The sequence below is a fragment of the Parus major genome, chromosome 7, assembly GCF_001522545.3.
Source record: "Parus major isolate Abel chromosome 7, Parus_major1.1, whole genome shotgun sequence".
Classification (NCBI taxonomy): domain Eukaryota; kingdom Metazoa; phylum Chordata; class Aves; order Passeriformes; family Paridae; genus Parus; species Parus major.
Window position 1 is genome coordinate 26,576,330 of NC_031776.1, and position 25,168 is coordinate 26,601,497.

General features: G+C 44.5%; 1 protein-coding gene across 4 annotated transcripts in view; it reads left to right on the forward strand.

Moving 5' to 3' along the window:
- The window catches only part of SLC15A2 (solute carrier family 15 member 2), a 60,960-nt gene extending 41,495 nt beyond the window's left edge, over positions 1-19,465 (forward strand). For 3 of the 4 annotated variants that reach the window (XM_015635161.3, XM_015635162.2, XM_015635159.3), the window contains 6 exons: positions 1,490-1,536; positions 3,046-3,156; positions 4,228-4,324; positions 6,774-6,920; positions 7,953-8,057; positions 8,861-19,465. In XM_015635161.3, coding sequence (XP_015490647.1) covers positions 1,490-1,536; positions 3,046-3,156; positions 4,228-4,324; positions 6,774-6,920; positions 7,953-8,057; positions 8,861-9,037 — 684 coding nt within the window. In that variant the 3' untranslated portion in view covers positions 9,038-19,465. Of the gene's footprint in view, positions 1-1,489; positions 1,537-3,045; positions 3,157-4,227; positions 4,325-6,773; positions 6,921-7,599; positions 8,058-8,860 lie in introns of all 4 variants that reach the window. The other variant, XR_004498250.1, reaches the window with a different exon arrangement.
- Positions 19,466-25,168: the final 5,703 nt, after the last annotated feature.

The window sequence follows — 25,168 nt, forward strand, 5'->3', positions numbered from 1 at the left end:
GACAGTGTGGTAAATGATACTTTTCCAGCACTGCTGGAAGGAAAGCAATGCCACCATCACTGCTGTGTTGCAGGGCTTACCCTCGAGTAACCTCCCTCACTGCTAGGTTTGGCCCACTCACTCAGGTGGGAGTGCTTTCCTGGAAGGATACTATCTGAAATTGGTTTCTTCTCCTTTGTGGGCTGTTGAGTAGGCAGGAAATGAATTTGAAAGCTCTGGGGATCATCAGTGAAAACGAGTAATAATTTGGCTGGTCTGTCTGCAACAAACTAGAGTATTCATTCCCACATGTCTCCTATGGAAAAAAAAAAGATGTTGTCGTTTATTATTTATTGCTCTGACATTTATTATTCACTGTGGCTATTTATTATTTAGGGCATATGTTATTTGTGGATAGCATATTACTCTGAAGTACAATAGACATTTTATAGATATACTGAAATTCTGGATCCTTGGTCTCAGAAAATTGGGGTTTTGCATCAGGAAAAAAAAGTATAGAGAAAAGGCCAGAAAATTTTGAGAGAGCCAGTTTCTGAAAGTCCCTTTTGGCCTGCCTGGGTTCTATATGTGGGCAGTGCAAGTTGAAATTTCCCTGCCATCTTCAGTGGACACGGCACAGTTCTGGATTTCTACCCACTGAGAGCTTTGCTTTGTGTTCTTTTTTTGTTGCATGCAACCTCCAAGGCAGGGCTCTGTCTTAGCTTTGTTTTTTCAGTGTTGCACACAAAATAGGTTTCTCCAAATGAACATTGATTAACTATCTAGCTGCAGCTCTAGCCGTGGTCTCCAGGAGAGAGAGTCTCACTTCCCAGTGTGCCCATCCAGGTGGCCATTTCAGGGATGTGTCTGCAGGGATCTGTTTGTGAGCACAAACAAGCTCAGTGCATCTTCATTTCTCCTGCTCTCTGCCTGCACATTACAACAGTTTAATCTCTTGAGCATCAAGGATCAGGGAAAGCTTGAGTGATACACAATGATCAGTATAGTAACCTAGCAGTTCCTCTCAGCTTTAAACTCCTGTGAAGTCTATAAATATGAAAAGAATCAGGGTCTGAAAGTTAGGCATTTGCACATTTTGTAGAAGTAAGGCACTCAAGTTTGATTGTAACTAGTCACTGAAAGATGCTAATGTAGATAATGCTCTATTGCTATCTCAAGATCAAGAAAAAATACTTTTTTTGGAGGGTGGTACATGCCTCATTGAAAGGGTGACTGGCTGAAACTTAGCAGCCTTTGTTACGGAAGAGATGAGGAGAAAATGTATGATCTCATCTTAAGCCCTTGGCGGAGATGAACTTTTGCCATTGGCTTCGTTGTACCAGGGTTCCCTAGCTGTGGCCTGTGTGATGTAAAGCTTATGTGACAGTCCAGTTGATTTCCACAGACTTTGCAGCACATGTGTGACTCTACAGACACCACAATTGTCTGCCACACGTTGTAAGGCAGTATTAATAAATGTGTTTGATGGTTTTTTTCTTCCCCTCTTTAGATTACAGACTTGGAAGCAAAGCCAGAAAATGGTTTGGCAGCTGTTAGGTAGGAATGGCTTTTTTTGACGATTTGGTGGTGGTTGGGTGGGGGAAAGTGCTTTTGTCTAATGCATCTGTATGTAACATAGCCCAGATGTTCTCGGGTTGGAACCTAGTCCACACTTCTCATGCAAGACTTGGGTGTCAGCTGTGGAGGCTTGACAGAGTGTCACCTCCCACACATGCCATGCAGAGCTGAGAGCTATTGCTGCACACTGAATAGGACAGTCTGAGCTGAGATGGCAACATAAAAGAGCTCCTTCCTTGGAAAAGTGGCAAGTTCATCTCACTGATGAAAGGGAAGCAGCAATCTGGATAGGAGCTGCTGCTGTGTCCTTTGCAAATGGGCCAACCCATGGCGTTCACCCAAACTCATGCACAAGTGTCTACTAAATTGGATACAGCAACAATTTTACATCCTCATAAACAATTCATTTGGTCATTGGGCTATGCTTAGTCCACTCTTCCTAATTTGAGCTACTCCATTTAGTCCATGAACACTCCTGTGCTGGTTTCTGCTGTCTGATGAAGGGCAGAAGATGCAAATTTGCCAAAACCAAAAAAAACAACCCAAAAATACCCAAAAAATCCCTACCAAAAAAAAACCCCAAAACAAAAAACAAAACAAAACCCCAACCAGACAAAAAGCAAAATATGAAAAAGCCAGCATGGTGTGCCTGCTCATCAGGACACACAGCTTCAGAGTTTCCTGTGGTAGGCTGAGACTCTGTCCTCTCACACAGCCGTGGACCAGTCTCCACAGTATCATAGAATGGTCTGGGTTGGAAGGGACCTGAGGTCACCTGGTACCAACACCCCTGCCATGGACAGGGACACCTTTCCTGAGACCAGGTTGCTCAAAGCCCGATCCAACCTGGTCTTGAACATTTCCAGTGATGAGGCATCCACAGCTTTGCTGGAAAACCTGTTTCAGCATCTCACCACCTTCATAATTAAGAGATTCTTCCTAAAATTTAACATAATCTAACCCTGCCCTCTTTCAGTTTAAAGCCATTTCCCCTTGTCCTATAACTCCATATCCTTGTAAGAAGTCCCTCTCCAGCTGTCTTATAGGACCTCTTCAGGTATTGGGAAGTGCTCCAAGGTCTCCCTGGAGCTTTCTCTTCTCTAGGCTGAACAGCTCCAACTCTCTCACCCTGTCTTCACAGGAGAGGTGCCCCAGCCCTCTGATCATCTTCGCGGCCTCCTCAGAATTTGCTGCAATCTTTGTTGGTCTCTGATATTGGATTGCCTGGAGGTTCTAGACCACAAAAAGTGAGGGTCATTTTTCATAGAAAAGAGAGTAAGAGGGTAAAATTATGCATCAGGGAAGCTAATCTTGTATTGAAACACTGGGCAATGAATTAGACAAATATTTTGGTAACTTGCAGAAGAGACTCTCATAACCTCATGGAATTACAGAATGCTTTGGGAGAGTATGCAGACTTCTAAAGTGTCTGTTATTATGCTTCTCCTGCCCTGTCTAACAGGTCAATGAAATATGGTTTCTTTGCAGATTCATTAATGGTTTGAGCCAAGATGTCAACCTCACCATCGATAGCAAAAGGTTCATTGCTGTTCAGAAAAACTACAGTGCTTCTGAGTACTCACTGCTGGAGAGGGACATGTAAGTCTCCCTTCCTGAGCTGAAGGTCCTTGCTGAAGCATTTTCTTGGGTACAAAGAGGCTTTTCTCAGCCCAGCTGCAAAACCTTCATTGCTATTGTCTTGGCATGGTGTTGTGGGGGCAGATGTTTGTAAAAAGCAGAATTATCAGTGCAGAGCAGGTGCTCCAGGCCACTCGTCTGTGTGCAGAAGTTTTTATTCACATTATGTGGGGGCCTAGAGGGAAGAGACTGGCCATTCCTGTGCATCTGTCAATGGAGTAGGGTGGGACATGGTAAAGTCTCCTCTGCCATTTAGTGCCTGCTTAATTTGTTATTCTCTCAGGCCCAAGCTCCTGGTGTTAGGGTGCCCTCAGGAAAAGGCCAGTTCATATTCCATGCTACAGAATGTTAGTATGTGGGTTGGTAACATCAAGTTGCATTACATGGCTTTGCAGACTGGGCTTGTTAGACAGGGGCTCCATATGGCCTTGCATTGGCAGCACTGGAGTTGGCTCTTGTAGGGTATTTCTAGCATTTGCAATGTTTCAAAACAAGCTTCATGGCTTTTCTCTGCATCAGCTCCATCCAAAATATTTATTGCTGCAATTTAGTAGGACGCAGCAGCCATTGTGGCAATGCTGCTGAGCCTCTGTGCCATCTCACACATCCAAAATCAGAAGAACAAATATGAAGGCTAATTTGCTCTATTGAAAGGAAACAAAGTTGCTTCTGGGTCCACATCTCTGAGTTCCTGTTGACTGCTCGTGTGGCCTACATTTCCTGAAGAAATGCAGCAAAATGAGGTAGAAAAATAAACCTAAGGGGGGGAAAAATTACATCAGCACTAAGAAGAGGCAGAAACCATTAAAAATGTTAGCAATTGGCCTGGGTCATTAGGTGAATTCCAGTCAGTGTCAAAAAGCTTCTAGAAGGAAAACATAGCAAGAACTCCAGTGATTGTCTAATGTAAATGCCACTGCATCTTTACATCTTGCATCCTCCCTGCTCCGTTTCAGGGCCATGTTTGATAGCTCTGCTCTGTGATCTTTGGGGGACTAACTGGGAAATACTGTTCTTCATCCTTTTACCTAGATATAATAATGGAAAATGCATAACTGAAACAGGAGAGTTCCCCCTGGAGCTGGGGCTGCTTGATTTTGGTGCCTCATACACTGTTGTGATAACTAATGTAAGTGTTCCTGTGATGGTAACGCACTCCTGTTCTACTCTCTGGTAGTGCTTTTGTTCCTGTGTTGATGGCTCTTACTTGCTTTGTCCACACTCTGATCCCTGGGCAGTAGCCACCTGAAGGCAATCCATTCTGAAAGGGATAGTAAGAAGTTTTGGTACCTACATAAGCAAGGCAGGAGTGTATTTGTTCCATCTTGCACTGTGAACATGTCAGATTGCAAGGGTTAAAAAGAAGTATAATAGAAATACTTGATAGAAATCCTCCATAGAAAATAATTTGATATCTGTGGTTTGTGCTGGTCTCATGCCATCCTTGAGCAGTTAACATCGACCCAGAGCACTGCAAAGAGTTATTACCATCTGCCAAGAACTGAGTCTGCTTGTGGTCTTTAAAATACTGTACCTGGTGGTGCATCACACCCAAAAAAACTGCAGAAACAGTCTGCTCTATCCTCACATTTAGCTTACTGAACTAAAGATCTTTCAAGATTTTGTAGATTATGCATTGGGGGAAGAGGGACAAAGTCTTGAGGGAGGAAGTTGGTGAGGTTGTACATCTGTTTCCTCCTCTCACTGTCTGTACAGCTAATTTGGATCCTAGTGTAAAGTCAAGGCATGGTTTTCTGAACAGCCTAGCCCTGATGGGGTCTGAGCACCACTGAGAGGGTGAATTCCTTTCCCTGCCTGCCAACCTCTCAGACACACTGCTTCAACCCTGGTCCAGCTGGCTGGAGCCATGGAGATGAACGTGATCAGCTTAGTTCCCATTTTAACCTTTCCACCACAACGGCACACAGACAAACTGGGTCTGACAGGACACACTGCTAAGCTGCCCTCTGAGACTTTGGCTGCTGTGTTGTGATGAGCAGAGCAAAGTGTTGTCAGCTACTCCCTGGCAGTAGCATCTCCCTGTTGGGCAATTAATGGGAGCTGTTCATGTCTGCAGAGTCCAAATATGTCAGGGGAAAAATATAGCCGTGAAGCACCTGGCATTTTTTTTTTCCAATTCCAGTAGCTGGAGTGGGATGTACAGCCCTGGAGGGAACAAGCAGATGCTGCCATCTGTGAGTGCAGAGATTTATGTACATAAAACACACACACTTGAAGTGATGTTGGCCAGTCCCTTCTTCCATGGCTGCAAGCCTCTTTCACCAGATGAGAAACCAGATAGAGATGTTGCATTAAAAATATAACACTAAGAAAATTGCCCCCAGAGCCTCTGGTAACAAGGATAGCTGAGGTAGATGTGTCCCACATCACTATGCCAAGGATTCCAGGCTGTGGACTCATCTGCATAAGTCCCTGCTATAGCCCTGGCTGCTCAGGGTGGCTCTGTGCCTCAGCCCTTCTGAACCCTATGCTAGTACTTTATTATTTTTCACCCTCTGTTTTTCCATCTCTGTCTCTGTGGTTCCTGCCTTCTGTAGAGAGTTAGTTTGCTTGAGGCCAAGATCACTTTTAATTATTGCAGTGATTTGTACTGAGCCCTGCTCCTCTGCCAGGAGTGCCATATAGAAGAACAGAGAATACAATATATTAGCCTGCTAATGTAGCTGAACTGTGAAACTTAAATCACGGGGATGCTGCCTTCTACCCAGCCTTCCTCAGTGTGCAGTTACAGCATGGTGCTTGTGACATTTCTTTATGGGCTAAAGAGCAATGCACAGCTCTCCTTTCACCCCTTTTAGCCTGCTGAAATACAGTCTCTCAATTTGCCTCCCTGGCAATGATTGGTGATTAAGAACATCTCATAAACATCCCTTGTATTTTCCCAAGTAGTCTCCTTAAACACAGGCCTTTCTGCCTGAAGTCATTTCAATCTTGTGTTTCCCTGGCTTCTAGTCAAATCTCTCTCAGCCTCTGAGCCTCTATGCATCACAGGCAGTATTAATTACACCTGGGAAAAGAAACAAAAATAATTAGGAATACAGCTACCATATCTATCTGAATAGATCTAATATGGAGCAGTCTTTGCTACTCTTGGCATTCCTGAGCTGAATTTGTTTGGGTGTCAATGATATCATAGGAAAGTTATAGAGCGTTGATAAAATGGGAGCAGTGACAACATGAATGCAATGAGCACTTACCCTCTCATTCTTTTTTGACCTTGGGAACAGCAGCAGGCCACAGGCTCTGCACTGGAACCTCACTTTTCCCAGCCCAACTACAGAAGACAACTTGTTGGTTTTCAATAATTCAGGAAATTCTTGTGGTACCTGAATGAGTGGAATTCTTCCATCCTCCTCTCTCTGCCCTGTGCAGCAGGAGTCACCCTATTCCCAACAGGCTTGGAAATGGCAGGGTTGAGAGCCATAGTTTGCTTCAAAGGCAGAGCTTTTTCCCACCTTTGCTTAAAACTTTGTTTTGGTAAATTTGCTGCTGTTGTCCAGGCTAAGAAAGATCTGACCTTTCAGCAACTAATCATTGTGCCTTTATTTTCCTGCTAGATTTCTGGGGGTGCCGTTGAGATGTGGAAATCAGAGGACATCAAAGCCAACAATGTCCATATGGCCTGGCAGTTACCACAATATTTATTGATATCTGCTGGGGAGGTGATGTTCTCCATTACGGGTCTGGCCTTCTCCTATTCTCAGGTACTCCACTTAGAGATAAGGGCCTTACAATTAGACTTCAAGATTTATTTCTGCATCTGTCATTGGCTGGTTATACCTCCTTTGACATGACACTAACAATGTTATCTATCCTTCAGCTGAAAGTGGGATTGTAACACAGATTGCTGGGTGCCCTTAAACTAAATTAATTCATATTCTGAAGGTACCATTTCTCCGTGATACTTGGAAATATCCTTTTCTGGTAAACCTGAGAACACAGAGCAGAACTGGATAGTTAACAGGAAAACTCTGAATATTTTAATATCAGGGTTTTCTCCTAGTGAAGTATTTTTTGCTATGTATTTTTCAGTGATAAAAAAGCAAAGATATTCTCAAGGGCTACAGGGTGGCATGAGGGCATGGCACCTGCTTTAAACTGAGAGACTGAAGAGGTCTAAACATGCAAGGTTGTAACAAGGGAGCAAGGGGTAATGAATGTGCAAGGTATGATTTGATTGTTATCTGGGGAGGATGATGAGAAGAGAGAACGGAGACATCACATGGTCAAACAGCTACTAAAGCTACTCAGATGTATCCCTGGAGTAAGGTGCAGATGTTTATTAATGAGGATGATTAATGCAGTGGGATCATCTGTAATGGAATGTGAAAAATTTGTCCTCAGCAGGAAATTTAACATCAAGATCCAGTCTCTTTTCCAAAGGTGTACAGCCACATGGCACCAGACTCCAAGCTGCAGGGCTTGTGTGGCTCCTCGGACGTCCTGAAGTCGTAGGTACCGTTTCAGATGATGCAGGTTGGGGATGACCTGGATTCAAGCTCTGCAACAACAGCATCTCCTGCTTCTTCGTGTGTTCTCCTGACCATGTTTTGAAAGCTCCTTGTATGCAGCTGTTGAGATTAACCTCAGGTTAACCACTCCACACAGAGGAAATTCCACCATCTCCTCCTAGGCTGAGCCCAGTGACACCTGCACTGGCCAGGACTCTAGAGGGTGAAGCAGGACTGAAGGGCACAGCATGATTCCCACTGATCAGGCCCTTCTCCTCTTTTCAGTCTCCAGCCAGCATGAAGTCGGTGCTGCAGGCAGGCTGGCTGCTCACAGTGGCTGTGGGAAATACCTTTGTGCTCATTGTTGCCGAGGCTGCACCAATGGCACAGGTATGGTTTGGTTCTTAAAACAGAGGTCAGCTTTACAACAGGCTTCTGGTGCTCCTGGTGCACAGCTTCTCTGCCAGCCCCAGGCTCTTGCACCTAGGTGACAGCAGCCTACTCCGAGCTGTCCCCCAGCCCCTGCTCTGTGGGGCTCTCAGTGGAGCTCCCTCACTGACCCTCCCAGCGGCAGGAAGTAACTTACCTGCACTGGTAACGCTGCTGGAGCTCAGCTCTAGGCAAGCTGGCTGTGTCTGGACCTGGAGCCTGGATAGTGGCAGCCACACAGTGAGTTGCTCACCAGAAACAAGACCAGTGGGCACTCAGCTCTTCCTCAAGGCTCTTGCCTGGGGAGTCCTGCCAGGCCAGCTGCCTCAGCATCCCTGAGATGCCAGGCTTACAGGGGGAGGTCATGGTGCAGAGGTAGTTTAATTCAGGCTGTGAAACTTCTGGGATGATGCCATGGAGGTGTGAACTGGGGCTTATTTCTAGCCAGCATGAATCTGTCTCTCCCAAAAGAATCTTTCAGGCTAAAAGCGCAGGTACATACGTTCCAGTCAGATTTGTAAGGAAATATTTAATGGAACCAACTCAATCTGTTTTGTTTCAAGAGGTATCACATATTTGTAATTACATTATGTGTACAAGCATTGACCAGAAAACAGGATGAGAAAATTTCTATCCTGTGAGCCATTTTGGAAACTAAAAAATAATTTTCACCCAGCTTTTTAAAAAGCAATTGAAAGTGCAGAGATATCCTCTGGACTGTGAGTCTGGGGTCTCCTGACATGCTGTTCTTTTTTCTTTCCTAGTGGGCTGAATTTGTCTTGTTCACTGTTCTCCTCTTTGCTGTGTGCATTATTTTCTCCATCATGGGATATTTCTATGTCAGTGTGGATCCAGAGGACCTAGAAGAAAAGGAAGAGAAGAGAGAGACCTCAAGCAGAGGAAACATGATTGGTCTTGTTACTCAGAAAACAAAGCTCTAACACATCATGGGTTGGGATTTTTTTTTTTTAAACTCAATTATGAGAAAGTAAAAGAAGGGTGGGGTCAGTGTTATTTTATTTTAGAGCGTTGCAGTCTTTGTTACTCAAAATGTAGCCACCTTATAAATGGGACCAAATAGCCCTCTATAAAAACAATGGGGGTCCTGAAATCAGAGCAAAACTCCCTGGGAAAGCTCCTCAGGTATTAAAAGCCCTTATTAGTAATTACAGTGTAATTTACAACCTGCCCATCTTTTTAAGCATGGAATGCTTTCCTATGATTTTGCCTTAAACATATATTTAGGGCAGCAGGGAGGAAGGGTGGAAGGAATGCCATATGACACAAAAATCTGGAGATGTTAAGAGAGAAGAAAGAGGAAAAACTAGTATAGGAATTAGGGAAGAATAGCTGTTAGTGACAGAAGGGATTTTAATGCTATCATCAAGGACTGTAAGGGTTACACACAGTCCCAAAGGCTTTCATCATGTAACTCTCCTTATGAGTATTTCATCCCATTATTGCATGTTATGAATGGTTCTGATTTATGATTTTCACCTTCAGGCTCAGAAGTAATAACACAGAATTAAATTCTGCAGGCTAAAATATTCCCAAAACACCGCTGACGAAGACAGGCATGCTACCACCTCTCCAATACCCATTTTTTTTCCCTTAGAAGTTTTTAGCAACTGATGGTGTTCTTTGATTAGACATGATTAGAGAATTGGTTTATGCTTTCTTATTTCAGAATTCCAGGCAGTTATTTGCCATCTTCCTATACATTAAGCCTTTATTGGGCATTTCCTTTTACAGCACCTGTCACTGCAAGTTAGGATATGGCTGATTTCTTATCTCATGCCTCAGTTATTCCCCACTGGGAGACAAGTTGCAGTAGTTTCTATAAAATTCCAGGACTCCTGCAGTGAGTTATTTACAAGGATGTACTTTATCATTTTTTCAGTCTACAAGAGGAGACCATGGCATATGAGATTTTTCTTTTTCCTCCTTGTTTTTCCATCCCTACCAAACTTTGGATATAGCAATTTTATTGGAATTGCGATATAATTGCCTCATTTTTTCTCAATTGCGTGAAGCTGTGGTTTCATGTTCTGCATAGGAGTAATTCAACTACTGCTGATCTAGTAAAACTCCTGAGACAGACCCTGCCTTCCTCTGTCACTTCAAGGCCACAGTTATAACAGGTTATAATCCACAGTTATAATCCAAGCCTAATTTAAAAAAAGGTTCTTAATAGGCTCTTCAGGTTCACAGAGAACAGATTTTAAATTATGCTTTCCTCTTCCATCTTGGCATCGGCCATAGGTTGATGATACTTGGATACAGGAGATCACAAAATACATGTTTAATTTAATTCCTATTCAGGACAGTGCTAGGAAATACACTCAGTTTGACACCTCAGCTCCTTTGATGTGCTCCCAGTGTGTATCTTCTTGAATAACGCTAAGAAAACACAGCTTTTTGGTTTGTAACTCACAGCATAAGATTGCTATCTCTGCTTCCTGTCCTAAATGGGCATGGACTTTCACCACTAGTTCACACCTGCCTGCTGTGAAGTAGCATCTGGGGTTGTGCCAGAGGGGGACCATGGTCTCATCAGATAAATGAGAAGAGGCTGCAGATGTGCACGCAGGAACACTTGGGGTGGTTCAGTCCATGCAGAGACATTTATTAAGCTGTGGTGGCTGGATCCAGGCAGCTGAACCCTGCAACTCCATGGGGAATGAAGGGCATTGAAAGCCACCTATTAGGTCATCCAACCTGCTTCTCAGAAGCCAAGTGAGGATTATTCCCCTCTGTTCTTTCTGGTATTGTTCTCCTGCTGTGATTCTTTGTGTAGGTTCGTTCTCCTCCAAGCATTGTTGTTTTCCTAATCCCATTTTATGACACACTGTGAATCAGCTCAGAGGCTGCTGAATCACTCTGCTCTGATGCTGTTTGACCAGCTTCCAAGTTGAAGCACTAATAGAAAGCATTTCTTCCTCCACCCACTGTAAACAAAACAAAAATCCCCAAACTGAAGGAATGGCCAGGCTCCAGTAGCACTGAACAAACACAATTTAGAATTATTGGAGCATTTAATTTTTTATAAGCCTTGAATTTGCAAGTATGTCGGGGTTCGAGGGCATATGTGGCAAAAAGACAAATGAAAATTATTGAAGCACTTTCCTTGGGAAGCACTTGGTAAGCAGTTCAAAGCTGCATGAGTGAAAGTAAGGTATCCAGGTCTCTAAGACTACATCTGCTTGAGAACTCTGGATTTTGTTTTGGTTTGTTTGGTTTTTTTTGGTTTTTTGTTAGTTTTGTTTTGGTATTTTTGGGGGGGATTTTTTGTTTTATTTTGTTTTATTTCCTTATTGGTGACACTACCAGAAGCTGTCACAGACTCTGAGCTTAATTTAAATGAATTGTTCCAAACTCATAAAAGATACATTTAGGATGTCATCTGTATCTGCTTTTTAGACTCCTGATGCCAAATTGTCCCTTTCCAAAAATCTCCATGTTCCAAACTGTCACCATAATGCTGGGGGAAGGAAAAATTGCAATTCACAGTCGGGAAGATTATGAACAGAAAGGCAATGCTGTAAATAAAGTGCTAACATGAGGCTGGGGGCTGCAGGAGCAGCCCCTCCCAGGAGCTGCTTGGGGGCCTGTAAGGCTCTGCTCACAATTCTCTCAGAGATGAACTGGTTGCTTCCCACCTGCTCATCATCACCTATTGGAAGCTTTTTCCTTCTCTGATCTGCTTCCTCGGTTGCTGGTATGATCCTTCCCCACTGCTTCAGCTGCTGTTGTAGCTTTGCCAAATTGGACCCATTTATTTGGAATGCACCAGCAGTTTGGAGGGATTTCCACTGGCATGCTCACAACCAGCCAGGAGCGGGCTGGGGCTGTAGCAAAGAGCTGCAGCAAAGAGCTGCCCCTTCTGTAGCTGGAGAAGGGGGGCAAATAGCACATTCAGCATAGCACTTCTCAAGTTTTAGAGCCACAACTCCATCCTTGGAGGCCTTGCATCACTTTCAAATGGACTCAAGACTGGATCAAAGGTTTGGGACTTGATTCCATAGAGTAATGGGGGTCTCTGGGTTTTTCTCCCATATGGTCACCTCAGAGATGGGGCCAGGCTCAGCTCTTCATACCAAATTTTAGAAAAATATTCTTTATTCCTCACAATTCTTTGCTTTAGGATCGCAGGGAGGATCCAAAGTAGAGATAATATATGTAAAGCTGTATGAACCTCTATAGAGAAATAGCAACCTGCTGCCTGTCCATCTTCACCCTGTCACTGAAGACTCACAGCTGTTGATGAAGCTTTCCCTGGCACAGATTAGGGAAAGCTCACATCAAGTGACCTACAGGAATTACCCTTTCCATGGACAGGAAAGAGGTGGTGGGAAACTGTAGATGTGTTGCTGCACAAATCTTCATTGCAGGGGTTTGGCTTTGCTCTGTAAGTATGTGTGTTTATCTGTTTCTCTGAAGGGTGCTTTCTGAGGAAGAATTTTTTGTGCAGAAAACTTCCCTTCATTTGCACTGGCTGTTGCTATTTTTCCCCTTAGAAGGTTGTAAGTGTGACCAGTGTTATTTCCAGTTTTGCATGAGATAAGCATAAAAGTGAGATTGCAAACTCAGCAAAATAACACCTTGGCTGTTGGTTCCTTAAACTTACCTCTTTTTCTGAGGCAGGCAGATGACTTTAGGTAGCAAACTTCTCTGTGCAGCTTAAGGGGCTTGCATCTCTCTTTTCTTTCATCTTCCTTTCACCACAATCCCAGAAGATGAGCCCTGGCAGGATGCAGCTGGTGTGTGCTGTCACCACTGACTAGGAAGCAAGAACCTGGCCAGGTCAGGAGCTGGTTCCTCTCTAGATACCCAAATGGGGCTTGGCAAAGTAGACTGAGGCAGGGCTGGCCCTGGTGGAAGTTGTGGTTTACTAAGCAGTGATCTGGATTTGAGTTTTATTGTGAAAGGAAAGTGAGTGAAAGGAAGTTTTCACTTTACTTGGCTTTGGCATAAGGCAAGGAAAATGCAGATTGGTGGGCAGGCAGGAAACAAAGGGCTGCTTGCTCAAGGTCTTCCCAATCCCTCAATGGACAGCTGAAGTTACATTGAATTAATTGCAGACAATATGAGATGAGAGAACAGGAAAGCTCAGATAATCATCTAGGTGGATGACATCAGGTCTTTGAGAAGAGCACTCTCCTAGCTCTGGTGGTGAAGGGCCATTGAGGGAGATGGTCAGCCATGGTTTGAAAATGGGTTTGGCATTCCAGAGTACTGCAAAAACCAGCACGAAGACCAGCACTGGTGGGTCTGCACTGACTGGAGAAGGAGGTGGCTGTACCCCAGCAATGTCCCTATCTTCCATGGCAGCCACCAACTTGGCTTAACCTATGGGACAGAACAAACAAGTGAAAGGTAATGCAGATGTGATTAGCACAGGAGGAAGAGATATAATTAGGGGTGGTTAACAAGTTTTAGCCAGGATAGTGCCCAGAAGGATAATCTCCTTTTTTCTCTGCATTGAATTTCTTTGCTAAGCTACAAGAACCACTTTCTGGCACAAGCTGCTTAAACCTGGGAGATCAGCACCATGGCAAATACCACAGCTGCTGAATTTTGGATGGTACAAGACTCTGTATTTCATTATCACTACATTTGTTATTGTGATACAATTTTAAAACAGCAGTTAAGTCATGCATCTGGTCCCAGACGTTGACAGATCTGGCCAGGGTTTTGCATATTGATAGCTGGATTCATTAGCTGTTGATAGCTAGTCTTTCCTGTTAATGTGTGTGATAAACCTCTCATGTACAAGTACATATGGGGTCTTTAGAATTCTCCAGCAATTTATAAAAAAGCCCCAAAGTTCCACATGAAGCTGGTTTAACATGAACTGTGGTGTTGCTTCTTTGAGGGAGCTTCCCATGTGCTTTGTAAAGCAGGGACCCTCATTCATCTCCTCTAAAGTGCTCCCCAGAGAGACAAAAATGAGGGACACAAACATTTTACCTTGTGAAGGGCTCATGTTACCTAATGGAAATGGCATGAAAGAAAATAATTGTTTTGCTTAAAATCCCTCCTTCCTCACCATCTCAGGTGGACAACAGGGAAGGAAACTGTTTCTTATTGAACTTTGTATCAAGGAGCTGCTTCGTCTTCTCAAAGTCTTTTCATGCTGTGTTTTGCCAGCAGATCGACATTAACCTGTCTCTATCACCTGTAGATCAGAAGACTGTCAGGATGCAGAGCAGCCACATAGCAGGCTCCCACAGTCAGCTGATCAACTCTGATCTCTTCATTTTTAATGAATAGTTGTAGCAGTTACCCTGCAGGACTCAGTCAGTCAGAATTGTTCTAAAATTAGGCCACAACTAGGGACCTGAGAGGACTGTAATCAACAATTTAAATAGCTAAAGTCTCAAAAACCTGCTAAAACACTGACTTAGTGCTTAATTAAAATTTTAATATGCTTACAGAAAGTAAAAATGTAAACCTGAATTTAGCAATTCAGTCAGAGCAATGAGGAGCTGTAGCTGGAATCCACCAGTGTGACAAATGGCACCCAAGATGAAGATACACAAATCAAGCAAACATCCCTCTTAAGATTATTTTTTGTCATTGCATACGTCGTTCAGTTTGCTTGGCTTGTCCTGTTTGATCTACCCATGTGTGTAAGGAAAAGAAGCTGAATGGACTTGCCATGTACCCTTTCCAAGCTGCAGCTTGCTTCTCTTCTTGTTGTAGACTCAAAAGTTAGCTCCAACTGACTCCCTTTGCTAGCAGTCAGCCCCCAGTCCCACATGCTGATCTTCCCTCCTCACAAGTCCCTTCTCTCTGATGACTTTGCCAGCCCTCAGCATCTTGCTTATTCCTCCACTCGTGCAGCCTCTTTGCTGGCAGCAACAGCGTGTTTGCTTGGGAGCTGTCCTGGATAATGCTTTCCCACTTTCCTGCATCTAGAAAGGCTGCTGACCCACAGGAGAACTGTGTCTGGGCAGAGACCACGCAGAGCCAAATCTCTGGGTGGTAATGGCATCTGCCCTGGCTGCTTTGGCTCTGGCTTTTTGTCACAGCTTTGTATGCCCTGACACATCTTCTGCAGGCAAATCAGTTCAGAGCACCGGGGTTATCCAGCATCTCCCTCCCACCTATCCTGTGTCTGGTTAGCTGCCCACAGTCAGCCCTTGTGTTGTGCCAAGTCAAGCCACAGGGACTTCTGGACCAACATGCTGCTGTCACCAGCCCTGGAGCATCCATTGGTGCTACCTGTGGCCCCAGCCTATTTACACATTGTTTATGGCCCTGCCCTGCCAGACAGTTTGAGAGTCTCTCTCGCACAGAACTGAGGGAAAGCCACACAGGCTGTGTCTATCTCAGCTGTGGTGTGTGGTCAGTGGGCTGCCTTTGCAGCCACAGCCCTCCCATCAGCATGGAAACAGCAGCAGGCAGAAAGGGGCAGCTCCTCTGTCACCAGTGCCAGCTGGTGTCACTGTGGCCATTCCAGGCTTGGCCCTTTAAAAGTCAGTGTCAGTGTTTTGCTGAGAGCTCTGTGTTACCTGTTTATGTGCTGCCAGGCTTCAGCTTTGGAATGCTGTGGTCAAGGAGCAGCAAGCTGCATCCTGGCAGGGCACCTTCTGCTCCTTCTTGGTCTGCTTGTCCATTCCCAATGACCAGGTCTTGGGTAATAACTGGCATGTCCCAGACTTTACTGTGTTTATGTACCTCTCACAAATGAAGTTTCTTCAAATGCAAGTGAGTTTGCTTGAAGCTCTGACTCTACCCAAGTCTGCTTGGAGCTGCTGGGAGCCTTTTTTTGGGATCTTTCTCTGTTTAACCTGTGCATCAAAACGCTTTCCAAGCAGCCTTCATGCTGCCCTCACCAAAGAAAGAAACCTGTGAAAGGTGCTGTACCAATATGTTTTTTCCTGCCCAAGTTCGAGGTGAAACAGGCTAGCAGGAATCCATCAGGAAACAGGAGCTGCTGTCTTTCAAAAAGACAAACTGCTGCCAGTCACAGTGGCTCCCCACACACGAGGCCATGCAGTCCAGCTCCTGCTGTACCCCGAGCTCAGCAGGGGCCAGTGGATGCTCCCATGGCTCTCTGGGGGCTGCAGCTCCCAGGCCCAGCACTGGCCAGCCCATCTGTGTGCCTGTCATGGGCTACCAGTGCCAGCTTGGCTTCCTGACGTTATACAACCCAAAATCTGCAGAGCAAAGAGAAGACAGTTCCCTCTTTCCATAGAGTGTATTTAATTTGTGTGTTCCTGCTCCTTTCTCACCACAGCCAGTGTCATCAGCTGTCCTGTTATTTCAGGGATGGCCAAGGAGGTGTGCAGTTCCCATCTCACCACCTGGAGCAAGGGGAGGTTTGGGATTTCCCACTCTGCCCACCCACAAGCACCTTCAGGGAAGCTCTCCTCAAATTCAGGTCCTCCACCTCTCCAAAGAGCACCTCCCTCATGAGAACAAGGATTTGACATGTTTTTAGCCAGTCAGTCCTATTCTGGGGATTAGTCAGCATGGGTAACATTTGCATCTTACCCTTTGATGTCTGCTGGTTGTGGATTTATTTTTGGAGCTAGTATCACTGTTCTTCTTTACATTTTCTCCCCAAAGGTTGTCCTGTACCACTTGCACTGTCTATATAAAATGAATTCATGACCTTGACTTTTGCAGGCAAATATTTTAGCCATCTTCCACCTAAACTTTGATTGTGCCATGAAGAATCCCTCTGCACTAATGGTGCCAGCATAGTCCTTTACATCCTTACTGGAGGATTTCTTTGTTCCTCCTTTACACCATCCTTTTGTATGTGCTGCTTGTAACCAAAGGGCTTGTGCTTCATTTCTCACAGCCCACAGCACTCCTCAAGCTTCTGTAATGTGGGCTCTGAGTTCCCTCTTCCATTTGAGCTGGAAACTATTAAAGGCCGTTGACAGCTTCAGAACCAGCTGGGTTTTGTCTACTAAAGTTGTTTTTTCTTTCTCTTTTTTTTTTTTTTTTTTTTTTTTTTTTTTTTTTTTTTTTTAATTCTTTCTTTTTTCCACTGTGTTCACATCCATCACTTACAGCTCAGGAGTGAAACACTGCTACAGTCTTCTCTTGTCAACTCTCTCAGGAGAAGGCTGGGCTTTTAGCTTTTCCATCAAACTCTTATGCCTTTGGTCCTAATGTTCATTGTTCAGCATCCCTTGAAGCCAGGGTCTTTGGTTCCTTTCTTTGTGTTTTTGCTTCAGTCTGCTCAGCATTTTTTAGCTGGTGTCACTGTATTACACCTCCTGGGGTCCACTGACCTGTTGGGCTGAAAATGAGTAGAGAAGTCATCCCACTGGTTTTAAAAGATGCCTAGACCTAGACAGAACCTGCTCAACTCTGAAAGTTTAAAGCTTCTTTTCAGCTTGTTATGGAAGAGCAAGCACTTTTCCAAGAAAAGGTATGTTTTTCATGACTACTGCATCATGCTCTGTCTGAGAGGGGATGCTGCCAGGTAAGAGCAGCTCCACTATCCACAGCACTTTGTGCCTGCATTGCTCTGGCTCTGTATTTCCTGGCCTGGACTTTTCTGCTCTTGGCCTCTCCTCAGTTGGTCTCTCGCAGCTATGATATTCACTCAGAGGTAGATACTGCCTCCAGCAATTTATTTTACCTGTCTCATGTTGTTACTTGTGGTTACACCAGTCACGGGATTTATTTTGCCTTTTCAGTCTCCACTGTTTTTCCAGGTTTCTGCTGAGATTTCTCTTGATTCAGACTGACAAGCTCTTGCCAATTTTGTCTTTCCCCTCGTGACTTCCCAATATCAATGCTGTACTTGGAGTCCAAGTGCCCTTCATGCCCCAAATCTGCAAGATAAGTAAACTTAGAAAATCATTAGGGTGGACTTTGACTGCTGCTGCCTCCATCAAAGACTAGGATTAAATTAAGTCCCTTTGATAAACTGAGCTGATGGGCCAATTTGGAGTGCGCATGTGGTATTATGAGCCTCGCGGGACTTATGATTAAAAGACATGAGAGAACACAATTATTTAGAGAGCTACCAGGAGATTGCTGTAGCTCACTAGTCACTTCTTTATCAGAACAAAAGAAGAGTCCAATTCTCCAGGATGACAGGCAGCTCCTGGGAAGTGTCCGTGAGTCTCTAATTGCTGCGGGAGGCGGGGCTCCTGCTTTGATGTGTGCTATATCACTGCAGGACGGTGCTGGGGAGAAAGCCACTCCAACCACTTCTGTCCCCTGGGCGCTTGGTCCAGGAGAGAAACCTTCCACACAGGTGGCTTCTTTATCTCTTTTTACAGTTGCTTGGGTTTTTGGTTTTTTTCCCACCATAAACTGCAGCTGCTTTTGCAGCAAGATAGAGCTCAGCTGGGTTTCTTTGCTGGACTGTGATCAAATCCTGACCGGCACAGGGAGCTCAGTGCAACCAGAGCTGACTCCCTGCATCAAATCTTCAAGGCTGGGCTGGATCCTGAGCCAACAGGAGAAGTCATGTTAGCTTAGGCTCTGCAGCAAGCCCTGGAGATGAGAAATGTCTGACTGGACACAAATACAATTTTGCCTGTACTTTTTTTTTTTCTCAGGGTCAGGCTATTGAGTCAGGGCTGGATAGCATATCTAATTGTAGCAAGGCTATTTTTCTCACTTTTTTTTTATTTTTTAAGCGGAACATTCATGCTGCATTTTAATTACAACATTTAGAACATGTTCAAATAGCTTGGGCTCAAATTGATCTTGCTTTTCAGCCAGAAAGCTTGTTTTTCATCTATTATAATAATAAATGTGCTATTGATAATAGTTTAGGTGCAATACAGCAAAGCTTTGTGTTATGCATCAGCTCTGAAGGCTCAAAATTTTCTTATTATCCATTACTGACATGACAGTTTACAAATATTTAACAAACAAATTACCAGGTTTTCCTTGTTCCCTCTTAGTTTGCAGTCTCAGTCCTTTTGACAGCTGAATTCAGGATTAATGATAATCTTGTTTAAGACAATTGTTTGCTAGCAAACAGGTTTATTCTCTAAACCTACAAGTGCAGTAGGAGAACTAACACTGACACTTTGAATTAAATCTCATCCTCAAAGCAAATTTTTTAGCTTTATTCCATCCAGTTCTCCTAAGAAGAAATTGGATTTGCCTGGTAAAGTGTTTAGACCTGTTAATAATTTTTTAGTTTATGTAGTCATTTTATATATAGACACTTAACATGAAGGGCTAGAAAAAGGAGTATTTTTTCTCTGCCAGCCCTGAGCTTTCTGGGTCTATTCAGGCTGTAAACATTTTAAAGTCCTTTCTGAACACAAGCAGGGGAGCAAAGAGACCACCTTGACCCTCCATGGAAAAGAGAGATCCAGAAGGACAAGCTGGATTTGGTTTTCTGGAGAGCACTGAGCAGCACTGGGAAACATTCAGCCCAGGTTCTGGAAGTGGTAACACACATCCATGCTTTGCAGCAGCTTCTCCAGGTCTGAGCACGAGGTGAGGGGCACAGAAAGGGCTGGTGGCCAACATCTGCCTGGGAAGGTTGTTCCTGCTGTAGATGGCTGCAGGTGAAGCAAGGAAGGTACTACACCCCCTTGGGAAAGCTGGATACATCCCCAGGGGAATCAGGGGCATCTTCTGGGAGAAAACACAGCACCAGAATAGAGACTGAAAAATGTGTCAAGCACCCCTGTCAGAGCACGTCCTGGGCACTGGGCCATCCCTGCCCTGTGGTTTCTGATCTTGGGCTTTGCATGCACAATACAGGAATTCACTGGTGTGTGGGCCTGGCTTTGGAGATGAGAAGTGAATTTGTTCTCAAGAAAAATCACTCTTTGTTGGCAGAAAATCTGTGAGTTGGACTCCCCAAGGGCATAGTGTTTGAAAATAACAGATGATTAAAAGATAACACATTTGAGGGTTAGTTTTGTTTTCTTTGGTTGTTTTTTGGGTTTAGGGTTTGTTGTTTTTTTTTTTTTTTGCTTAGGGTTTTTTGTTGTTGTTGTTATTTGCTTGTTTTGGTTTGTTCTTTTGGAAGGTGTTTGTTTGTTTGTTTGCCTTTTTGGTAAGACAAACTGAATGCCACCCATAATTTTCTCCACAACTGACCTGGCCACAATTTTTTTTGTTATAATGCAAGAAAATCTGAGACTCTCCTTAAAAGAGGAGGCCTCCCACCTGAGTTTTGAAATACAGAATGTCACTTTAGCAAAAATTACTAAAATTGGTAAGCTTGAGTGTAGTTTATCATATCAATCTTGAACAAAGCCAAATCAAATCAGACTTGATGAAATGGAATAAAAACATACTTGGCTTGACATAATGTGCTAATAGAGAGTATTTCTTATTATATTTTATTTGATAAGCAATAAAACCACAGTCTCACAGTACATACAGTCGTTTGCATTGCAAGTACCTGTTACTGACTTCCCATGGAACCAGTGTGGCCAGTATGGAGCAGCAGGGGCAGGGATGGGGGCACAGCTGAGGATGTCAGGATTTCTGCACATGTGTTTTCAACCCTGGAATAATCCCATAATATGGACGTCTTAGCCTGGTATTTAAGCCTTCATCTCACTTCTTTTTAAGACTTGCTTAACACTTTTCCAGTTGATTGATAGAACATCAATCATAGTAATATGCCAGCTATGATGTTCCTGTTATAACTCCTGAGGAGATGGGTGGCTCAAGGCCCTGAGCTGAGCACAGGCATTTTCCTTGCAAATGCCAGGGAAGATTCACTGACAGCAGCAACTTGTAAAATGTGTGGGGCAGCAGCAAGAGACTGCCCACCATTCCACCAAGCACCTCCCAGTTTGGGAATATGCGTGTCACTGGGGTTGCATCTGCAGCCTTTTTCTGCCCGGGGGTTAAGGCTTTGAGGAGAGTTTGTGAAGTGCAGCTACCAGCTGGACACACCAAGGGTAAACTGGCTCCAATTACCTGCTTTGCTTACACCATGCCATGTATTGCAAATCAAGCCGCTCACAAGGAACCAAACTATTAAGCTGCTGTCTCATAATCATTAATTATAAAGATATCATCACTTATGTTTGTAAAGTATGAACTGTCCTGTGATAGCTGATTTACTTTTTTTCAGTTCAGTGAATTGTGATGGTGAGGCTGGAGACAGTGTTGGCAAGTGATTCACACAGGGATCTGCTCCTGCAGGTCTGAGCAGGTGAAACCCCCTGTTCATGACACAAAGCCAGCACTGTGACCTCGCTGGCACAGATTTATGCTCCCCCCATCCTCCTGACCACCCTGTACCATCTCTGGGAAAATCTCAACCCTGCAAGGGTCAGGTAAATATTTGATACCCTGACAGCCAATTTAAGGAGAAGCTTTCAGGGCAAAAGGATGTCACCCCTAAAGACTTTCTCTGGCATGCTGAGAACCCCAAAACTTTTCAGGGATCCATCACTGTGGGTACTAATTTCTGTTCTGTTTTTCCATCCCTAATGTGTTTACGTTCAGAGTTGGAAGCACAATGAGAGGGACTCTTAAACCCCTCTCAGGGCAAAGGCAACAAGTTCTGGGGAGACCCCATGTTTTTCCAGCCCCCTCCCAATTCTTCCTGCTGGTGTTCAGCCTTCCTTACACACCTCTGCCATTTCCTGCTGCTGGATAGGGCAGCCAAATGGGTCAGAAGAAGAAAAGCCCTTCAAAGCTGCTCATCCCACCAGGGCCACTTCCTGCCCAGGTTAGTCATGATCTGAAAACTGAGCTTCCAGAAGGATTTGCCACCACAGCACCTGGGACAGTCCTGCACCCGTTGCTGCTTTCAGGACAGATGTGTCCCAGCTGCTCGGTCTCCTCAGACGTGCATGAATCCATGCATGTGATCAGATCACTGATCGATGCTCCACAGCCATCTGGATCTAGGGAAGAAGTGACAAATCTCCTTCCCCCCCACAATAGCCGTACCTTCCATGAGATTTTGATGAACGAGATCTTTATTGGCTGCTGGGCTAATTAAATAGAAGTTGCATCAGCTTCTAGCTGACAGGCTTTAATTGCTCCTGAGCAGATTTTGAGAGGACCAGATGAATACAAAAATAAGAGGAAATGGATTGGATTGGATCCAAGGATGTCTCTGACTGCATTGTGCTTCAGCTGGAAGTTTGCACCACCTTTCCCTGAGGAACTGGAACAGGAACAGGGGGCTCCTGTGCTGCGAGAGTGCTGTCAGAAAAGCAAAAATTAACACAGGTAACGAAAAGGAGAAAATAGTATCCTGGTTTTAGATAAGAATTTCTGAAGTCTTAGCTTTGCCCCAGTCTCCAGCTTTGGCCTTGGGCAGCTGGTACCCATCCACTCTGTGCTCCTGTTCCCATTTGTCACATGGGACTAACACCTGCCGAGGGCTGAACTGCCTGGGATGCTCTGATATGATATGTATTCCTGAGACTGTTTTTCTCTTTTTTTTTCTTTTTTTTTAATTTGTTTTTGTTTGTTTGTTTGTTTTGTTTATTTGTTTGTTTTATTTATTTGGGTTTTTTTCTTTTTTTCCCTCTTTGTTTGTTTGAAGTCCAAAGACTGCAAAAAGTGTTTCAGGCATCCATCAGCCCCCATAGCCAGGCCCAGCCCTGTGCAGTTCTGCTGAGAGCTTAGGAGAAGGATGCTCCCCTCCAGCAGCAAGGACTTTGAGCCTGGCCATTCATTGGTGCAGGTCCTTTGAAGACAAGAGGTGCTGTGTGTGTCCCACAGTGTGTGCTGGCTGCCAGCAAGGGCTGCACAGCCCTCTCAGCCCCTTGCTGCCATTTCCCCATGCAGGAGCAGGGTAGGGGGCTGGTTTGCTCCTCCAGGCTCCTGCCTAAACCTCAAAGTGGGGTATGTGCAATGCTTGATAGGAGAGCCACTGACAGAAAATGTTTCTGGGTACCCAAGGTTCAGATTGATGCAGGACAGAGACAGATCTGGTACACAGTAGATTAAAAAGTTAACTGAAATTAATGACCAAGCCCTCAGTGACTTCAGTGGTGTCATGTTTTCCCCAGTGGACTCTGCAGTCTATATCTGGGCACATCCAACCTAAGAGGCTTGTTCCATGTTTAATTTATGGCATGATGGATGAGTTCTTAGCATACAATGCACTTAATTCCATTTTGGGCTGATTTATGGTGTGATGTGAACTGCACGTGAAGTTTTTAATTCAGTAGGTGGTGACTCTGATCCAGTATATGGAGTGTGACGGAAGAGATGATAAATTTGATTCCAAGGGTGATGCATCAATTTCAGTGTGAAGTGCATCAAATTTGTCACGTGGCACATTGGTTCAGTGCGTGACACCCCAGCAATGGCAGTGCCAGGACAGTTGAGTGGGATGCTTTCACTGCATCACCAGTGGTCCCCCACATCCACCACCTCCTCAGAAGAAAACAGCCCTTGCTGTTTGTCTTTCAGTTGATCTTGCAGGACTTGAAGAAAACTAGAAAATGGCCCATTAGGTGCTGGTCAAAATATTTGTCTTCAATTTAATACATGCACCAGGTAAGGTCTTTAGATATCCCACCTAATTTCAGGTCTCAGCAGGATGCTGCTGCTCCTGGGGAACCTCAGCACCACCTAGCAAACTGGCTTAAAATTAAGTTAATTTCATGACTCAGTGTCTTTACTTTTAACTCAACATCTGGCTGATCACTGCTGAATGGGGATGTGGAGTTTGAGTCTTCTCTAGGAGATTGGGCTCTTCAACATCTCTAACCTCTGAAAGGTGTTTTAAAACACTCCTGAAGAAAACCCCTCCTCCCTCACTCCTCACTGGAGATGCTTTTGGGATAAGATTTCCTGGCTGAAATAAACCCAAGTCTTAATTAGGAGTTCCTAATGGCATTCAAACATCAGTTGTTTGGGATCTGGTGCACACAAACAGGACAGCCCAGGGTGTGTTGGGCACTGAGGGGGTCCCAGTACCTGTGGTACCCAGCTCCTTCCCCATCCTCATGCTCCATTACACCAGCACCACTGAATCCAGCCAGGCACTGCAGAGCATGGCAAATCACTGAGGCAGCCAAGAAAGACATGAGAAGGCTGATGAGAGGATTTGGTGACAAGCTGAGCAAGAAGTAATTACTTTTCTTCTTCTCTCCTCCTTTTGCTGCCACAGCCTCTGTGGCAGTGAGGATAAATGCAGCGTATTAGCAGCACTGAGTGGCAGATTCACCAGTCTGCAATTTATAACATTGTCCTCCCCAGAACCCCACTGGAGGGCATTATGAAGTTAGCTAAATAAAGGGGGATAAAATCATGAGAGGGTCACTGTGGAAAAATGTTTGGAAAGCCCCAGAAGAGAGGCTGTTTTCTTCTCTGAACTGTCTTGTTGAGCTCTGAGGGAGGGTTAGTGCTCATACACCAGATATTAAATTCAATCCAGTGAGAAGGAGCAGATGTTGATGTGCCAAGCCTGTCTGCCACCACATCTAATGCACAAGGATGGCTGAAAAATCTTCCATCAAAATGTTTTGATTTTTCTTGAAGCAAAAATAAACTTCTGCTGGAAAAAAACAACGAACCTTCAGGGCAGAAAAACTTCTGGCTGAGAAAACTTTGTCTTCAGACTATTGATAAAGGGTTGCTGCTGTCAGAGGGGATAAAGAGGAGGATGTTTTTCATCAGTCATGTTAATCTATCTATCCCTGCATGCAGGCTTGTGCAGACAGATAAAATAAAACAGATCCTGATACGCTGATGAGCCAAACTCTATCAGTTTCCAAGGGACTTTGAGCTGTCTGGATGGAGAAGCACAAAATGGATTTGCTTTGAACTTACCCCCTGGTGAAGGGTGTTAAGCACTGGGAAAGGCACTCAGGCTAATGTGCATCTGGTCTGCCTGGAGGGAGCTGTTTGCAGGCTTGGACTGTGCTCTGTGCTCCCAACACCTCTATAGCAAACAGGTCCTGCTGCTCCTGCTGCTCACAGCCCAGTCACTGCAGGAAGGGGGAGATTTAAGTCTTTAAGGAAAAGCTTGTAAAGTCTTCCACTCTCTGAAAGGGTTAAAAAACCCACTCCAGCATCTGGTTTAAATGGTTTAAAAAGCACAAGGAAGGGGAAACGCTAAAAATCACTTCTTTCAATAGCAAAAAATGCTCATGAATCTGAACTTCTATTTCATTACCACCTTGCAAACAGCT